The sequence below is a fragment of the Lampris incognitus genome, chromosome 2, assembly GCF_029633865.1.
Source record: "Lampris incognitus isolate fLamInc1 chromosome 2, fLamInc1.hap2, whole genome shotgun sequence".
Lineage (NCBI taxonomy): Eukaryota > Metazoa > Chordata > Actinopteri > Lampriformes > Lampridae > Lampris > Lampris incognitus.
The window spans coordinates 10,993,554-11,000,890 of record NC_079212.1 but is presented as its reverse complement, the minus strand read 5'-3'; the positions used below and the strand labels follow the sequence as shown (position 1 = coordinate 11,000,890).

General features: G+C 51.1%; 1 protein-coding gene across 1 annotated transcript in view; it reads left to right on the top strand.

Moving 5' to 3' along the window:
* Positions 1 to 5,720: 5,720 nt before the first annotated feature.
* Positions 5,721 to 7,337, top strand: part of LOC130108314 (inositol 1,4,5-trisphosphate receptor type 3-like) — an 82,223-nt gene continuing 80,606 nt past the window's right edge. Inside the window, 1 exon segment of the mRNA XM_056275211.1 lies at positions 5,721 to 6,303. Coding sequence (XP_056131186.1) covers positions 6,212 to 6,303 — 92 coding nt within the window. The 5' untranslated portion in view covers positions 5,721 to 6,211.

The window sequence follows — 7,337 nt, the reverse complement described above, 5'->3', positions numbered from 1 at the left end:
AGCTGGACCGAAGATGCAGTCGACACTCTTGAGAGGCTATTTTGAAGGCACTCTCAGGGACACTTTCAAATCCACGTGCAACTCCCTTGACAAAAACGGTGACACCGTACATCTTAAAACTGTAAGGTCATTTAGCAACAGCAAGCCTTGGTTCACCAAAGAACTTGCAGCTCTTCTGTGATGGCCGACTGGGTCCAGTGCCACCATCCTGATGACCTGGCCAGGGATATTGCCTAAGGACCACCTCGCTCTTCACACCTGGGACCGACATGGCAAACCAGCAGATCGCCCCCTCAGCCTCGAGAAGATGACTACACACACATGCACCCCCACCCACCCACACACACACACACACACACACACACACACACACACACATCCACGCATCAGCCCATACTCTCCATACCTCATCCCCAATCTAACAACCTCTCTCTTCCCTCATCCACAGGGCCCAGCTTGAGCCTCTGCCCTCCCTGACCCACAGGGGGCTCCTCAAAATTCAGGCCAGGAGTACTGGCAGTCTGGGCATTCGGGTAGCGTGGCGGTCTATTCCGTTGCCTACCAAGACAGGGATCCCTGGTTCGAATGCCCATGTTACCTCCAGCTTGGTCAGGCGTTCGTACACACAACTGGCCGTGTCTGCGCGTGGAAAGCCTGATGTGGGTATGTGTCCTGGTCGCTACACTAGCGCCTTCTCTGGTAGGTTGGGGCACCTGTTCAGATCCTCCCACGCACTATGTCCCCCTGGCGAAACTCCTCTCTTGTCGGGTGAAAAGAAGCGGCTGGCGACGCCACATGTGTCGGAACAGGGATTTGGTAGTCTGCAGCCCTCCCTGGACTGGCAGAGGGAGTGGAGCAGTGACCAGGAGGTAATTGGACGGGTACAATTGGAGAGAAAAAGGGGGAGAAAAAAAGAGTGCTGGCGGTGCGGGAAGCGGGCCACTGGTGGAAGGAGTGTCCACTGATGGAGGTGGGCCAGGTGGTCTGGGTTCTTGGCCCGTCAACTCCCCTGGTCCAGACGGGAGAAACAGTGTACCGGTACATATGCAGAAGACTATACAGGTGCATCTCATCTCATCTCATCTCATCCCAAGTGCCAATAAAAATGAGGTACAATGCATCCTGGACCTGACAGCAAAACTCCATAGACTTGGGCGGTTATCACGGGACACTTAACTTCACAGGAGAATTACCCAGTTTCCCCTCGGAAATGAATAAAGTATTCTGATTCTGATTCTGATTCAGGCCCAGGAATGTCAGCAGCACTTGCGTAACAGAGGAGCGTGACTATGTCGATTTGCACTGGTTTGTACCAGTTCAGGACACTTCCATTTGGGTTATTCGGAGCTCCAGCCACATTTCAGCGCCTCATGGGCCGGGTGCTGCGGCCACATGCTGTGTGTGCTGCCACCTACTTGGACGATGTGATCGTCCACATTAGCAGATGGGAGCAGCATATGCGGCAGGCAGCAGAAGTGCTCGAGTCTCTGAGGCAGGCAGGGCTCACGGCCAACCCCAAAAAGTGCGCTGTTAGGCGGCGGGAAGTATGGTATCTGGAGTAAGACTGAGGCGGTGGGCTGGTGCGCTCCCAGATAGATAGAATCAAAGCAATTGCAGCCAGACCAAGGCCTGAGATGAAAAAGCAGGTGAGGGCATTCCTGTGACTGGCTGGCCATTATAGACAATTCATCCCCACCTTTGTGGAGCTGACCAGTCCCCTGACTGACCTCATCCCAGAGGCTGCCTTAGATCCGGTCCAGTGGATGGAGCAGAGACAGATGGGGTTCGAGAGGGTTAAACAAGCCCTCTGGAGAGCCGCTGCTCCATATGCCCAACTTCTCTCTACCTTTTATCTTGCAGACTGACGCATGCTATGTGTGCTTTCAAATTTCGTTTGTAAGGCCTATTACGCGAAAACAAAAAAAAATTGCCATAACTCAGGAAAACATTGTGTAATCTTGACCAATTTTGGTACATACATGGAGAAATAAACGGAAATACCATTCAAATTTTGGGTCAAAACGGCCCCCAGAGGGCTGGGGGTTCGTTTTGACCCAGGAGGTGGAGGGAGTCAACCGCTCGGTGCTGTGTATCAGCTGCAAGCAGGATGAGAGAGAGCGGGGGTGCAGCATTGTGAAAAAGGAGTGTTTGGCCATCAGTTGGGTGGTCTGTGCCCTCCGCTTCTACCCCCCGGGGTGATAATTCACCCTCTGTTTGGACCATGCCCCGCTCCAGTGGCTCCACTGCATGAAGGATGCCAACGAATGGATCCCCCGTTGGTATCTGGCGTTACAGCCGTTTGCATTCAACGAGGTCCATAGGCCGGGGACCCCCGTTGGGTTGTGGCCAATTTCCTCTTCCACACCCGGTAGGGTAGTTGGCTGTTGGCTGGATGTAACCCCGGCCTAAGTCGGGCGGTGGGGGTATGTGGCAGTAGGGTGTGCTTGAGTGCAAGCGGAGAGAGAGGGGGCGTGGGTAGTGGGGGGAAGCAGGTAGCGAGCCTCAGGTGTGCGAGACTAACAACCTGCTCTTTATATTCTGCAGTGAAGCTGGGTCAGGCACTGACACACTGAGCTAGATGAGCGAACCCAGCAGATGAGAGAGAGAGGAAACGGAGGTGAAAGCCGACGGAGAAGGCTCCAGGGATGCTGAGCACCGGCGAGCAAGGACATTGACTCACTGTAAATATTGTAAAGGAAAACACCGTTTTTTGTTTTTTTAGCTGTGTCCATCCTCCATCTCTGAACCTTCCCATGGCACGAGACTCACTACACATGGTATTAGTAGAACTGTATGTGTTACGGTTTCACCCTCACCACCTCCGCAACCTACCTCTTCCGTTCCCTCTGGACCTCCACGGCACTCGTCTTCATCTGAGTAGCCAATCCTCACCACCAGAGCTGGGACGCGTTCACGTTCCCCATTACCGGACTCAGACCCTGAGGTCCCCAGCACCACTGATGCCATCTGTTGGCAGACTGGTAGCACAGCTCTGCTTGTCCCCGGTCACTCATCCCCTCAGCTGTGCCCTACGTACAATCATCTCAGCTGTTCCCCATCTGCAGTCACTTCTACCCCTAGAAGAACCTGGCCTTCTCTCAAACTCATTGCCAGATCTTCCCATAGGATACCCCCGACCTGTTGCGCAGAGCTGGCTCACCTGCCAACCAACCAACCAACCAACCTCCCACCCTCCCTCCCTCCCTCCCTCCCTTCTCGGACTGTTACTTTGGCTTTGAACTTGGACTACTCCTCGATTACCCTTTGCCCTCAAACGTGATACTTTCGCTGGTACACGCACACTTCCACAACACCCGACGCCCCATTCACATTTTACACACACTTAGGATAATTTACACTAACACATAGCTAGACACATTACCGCCTGTCACGACACATAGCGTATTAACACACCCCACTAACAAAACTACCTGAGCACCATACACATCCCTCATTTCTCTCTCCCCTATTATATTCCCCCTTCCTTAATTTTCATTAAACGTTACTAAGAGTCCTCCGCCTCCCGTGTGGTCGTCTGAGTCCTTCTGCACAACTCGTAACAGTGTGTCCCATGTAGGTGCCGGTGAGGTGAGTACTGTCTGAGCTCCATCCCAGATGAATGGGAGTCAGCAGGGCTGTTGTGTCAGAAACAAACAATAAAACCTAGAACCTGAGTTTTACTTATTGATGTGGTACTATGTGTTGCTAGAACCTGAGTTTTACTTATTGATGTGGTACTATGTGTTGCTAGAACCTGAGTTTTACTTATTGATGTGGTACTATGTGTTGCTAGAACCTGAGTTTTACTTACTGATGTGGTACTATGTGTTGCTAGAACCTGAGTTTTACTTATTGATGTGGTACTATGTGTTGCTAGAACCTGAGTTTTACTTATTGATGTGGTACTATGTGATGCTAGAACCTGAGTTTTACTTATTGATGTGGTACTATGTGTTGCTAGAACCTGAGTTTTACTTATTGATGTGGTACTATGTGTTGCTAGAACCTGAGTTTTACTTATTGATGTGGTACTATGTGTTACTAGAACCTGAGTTTTACTTATTGATGTGGTACTATGTGTTTCTAGAACCTGAGTTTTACTGATTTATGTGGTACTATGTGTTGCTAGAACCTGAGTTTTACTGATTGATGTGGTACTATGTGTTGCTAGAACCTGAGTTTTACTGATTGATGTGGTACTATGTGTTGCTAGAACCTGAGTTTTACTTATTGATGTGGTACTATGTGTTGCTAGAACCTGAGTTTTACTTGTTGATGTGGTACTATGTGTTGGTAAAGGTCTTCTACCAGTTTGTTCTGTCATATCTGCTGCTTAGACACAACTTCACTTCTACAAACTCAACACTACCTGACTTCTTTCTCCACGCCTTCACCACCAGCAAGCAAGAGTCCTTGAAACCTGTGACCTTTGACCCTATTGACCACCACAACTGCCTGTCAGTAAAGCACATAACGTGCAGTATGAGGAGAGAGGAGTGTAAGAAGGGACTAGATGAGGAAAACAACACGGGAACAGAATAACTTTCAGGATAGCAGCGTAATCAGCTGTGTGTAGTATGTATTGGTGGTGTGGTTGTTTTGTCGTACAGCAGAAACGGGCTGTGTGAATTTCCTCTGGCGAGAAGTTCTCCCATAAGGAACAATGGGGCGTCAGATGAAACAGTGGTGGGTCCAGTCTTGTGTGGTGAACAGCCCAGCCATTCATCCAAATGTCATGTTCTACTGCACCACCGTGACCTTCTCAAAGCCTGTGTGTGTGTGTTTTGTGTGTTTTTCTGTGTGTGCGCGTGCGTGCGTGTGTGTCCCATTCTACAGTTCGTCAGCTTTTCCCAGTAACCACGGTCTGTCCAGTCAGTAGAAGAACCCAGTGAGTCAATGGTTTTACTGGGTCAAATGTTTCTGTCGACTCCCGAGGCCGAGATAGCGCGCGCGAGGGGGGGGGGGGGGAGAGAGCACGAGGGGGGGGAGAAAGAGAGGGGGAGAGAGAGAGAGGACGAGGGGGGGAGAAAGAGAGGGGGAGAGAGCAGGAGAGAGGGAGCGAGAGAGAGAGAGAGAGAGAGACATATGGATACACATAGGCCCAACCCTTTAACAGTTTAGCAACCTACACAGGAAGTAAGGGTATATAGGCTGCTCAGCATGACCACACACGCACACACATGTGAGACATACAGTGTCAACACACCCAGTCACTGTGACAGAAGAGAGGCTGGTATCAGTGAGTTGGGAAAGCGTTGCTCATCCGGGTCCCGGCAGACCGACAGCAGCGCTGCCGTTGACCTGGTCAGCTCGCCTGGTGAGTTTCAGCCTTCTAGTCGGGAGGTTGTTAGACTCCACACAACAGCTGAACGCTATCAACAGCAGAACGCTACATATGTATCTGAGGACCTGAATGAAAACCCCTGCTGTAGTAGGCTGTCTCTCTCCCTCTCTCTCTCTCACACTCTCTCTCACACACACAGCACTAACCAGGCTGCTGTGTGTTGTTCAACACATGCAACACATGCATATGCTGTGGTTGGTGCACTCGCGTTATATGGGAGAAGCGAAAAGGGCTGTGTGTGTGCGCGCGCGCGCGCGCGTTTGACGGATGTGTGCTGTTTGCACCCGGGCGGTGCTGCGCGTCGCCTCGGCAGCTTTCTTAAGCCGTCTGCTTATCAAGGCTGCGTTTCACTTCCTGGTTTGTACCAGTCTTCAGGTGCAGGCAGACAGACCGACACACACACACACACACACACTCATAAGTACACTTACACGCACACACGCACGCGTTGACAGACAGACGAGCGAGGAGCGAGCATGAAGACAGGAGCGCGTCTGTCTGTCTCTCTGTGCGCTTCACGCGCTAACAACTTTCCAACTCAAACCGACGATTAAAGCGCACAGCAGTTTAACGAGAGACAGACAGACAGACAGACAGACAGAGAGACAGACAGACAGAGAGACAGACAGAGAGAGAGAGAGAGATTTCTCTAAAGTGGACTTCAGTTATTTAGTCGGAACCGGAGTTTGGAGGTGACTTCGGCCCGGCCGAGTTTTCCGTCGGCTGAAAGTCGGAGCCGAAGTGCTCAGGCGGAGGACCGAGAGGAGGAGGAGGAGGAGGAGGAGAAAAAGGGGAAGGAGAGACGCGAAGTGGAGAACAGTTTCTTGACTTGTTTCCCCGCTGACAACCGGCGGCTGCTCATCCATCATGTCAGACTCCGCGTCCAGCTTCCTTCACATAGGAGACATCGTGTCTCTGTACGCGGAAGGTTCCGTCAACGGATTCATCAGCACGCTGGGGTGAGTGAGTCCACGCCGCTTCACACTACACACTTTCACGCTACACACCGCTTCACACTACACACTTCACACTACACACTGTTTCACTCAACACACTTTCACTCTACACACCGCTTCACACTACACGCCGCTTCACACTACACTCCGCTGCAGCGCAACGACTACCGGCTCGCATCACAACAGGGACGTTTAGGGGGAATAAACGATGTTGTCCGCAGAAAACATCCCTGTCTAAATCCTCTGGTTGAGTTGCGCTGCAAAGGTCCGTCCAAGTCTCCGTGGTGTAGGAATAAAGTAGTGTGTGTGTGTCTGTGTGTGTGTGTGTGCGCGTGCGCGCGTGCGTGCGTGTGTGTGTGTGAAGGACTGCGTGGCTGCAGAACCCTTCATAAAACATACTTCACTGAGGAACTGGTTATGCTGTTTGCGCAAGTTCCCGCAGTGCGGAGTGGGTTAAATGCATTTGTCATTTCCAAGACATGGTTTGGGTTCTACAAATGGACTGGAGATGTTTCTAAAAAATAATAACAACGACGTTATCGCGAATATTTTTGCGTTTAATTCTCCTACATCACGGAAGGTGCAGTGTAAACTGTGCATGATAATAGCTGGGCGGTACAGGACAGAGGTCAAAGGTAACGTGGTGAGCGACTGTAGCCCATTAGTAGGTTAACGGTCGACGTATGGAAGGTGGGTAAAAAACCTGTTGCCTGCCAGTTCGGAGCCTTGTCAAATTTGTCATCCTGCGTATTTAAACACATTCGGAGAGGAAACTATTGTAAAATATAACTGAAGCATCCGTATCAGCAGACTCCAGCTTGACTACAGCGAGATTCTCAGTCGGCTGATCCGAGTTAACGCTCGACGTGTACAGCGTGTTGGGAATGATTCTTAACACGTTTTAAGGTGGAATGAATAATTACATGGCCAAGCGGGAGCGGGGTTTTACAGGGGGTCTGCCTTAATGCGGTCCCATTGTGTGGAGGGAAAGAGACTGACGGGGGGGGGGGGGGGGAGCTTGGAGCGCAAACGTGTCA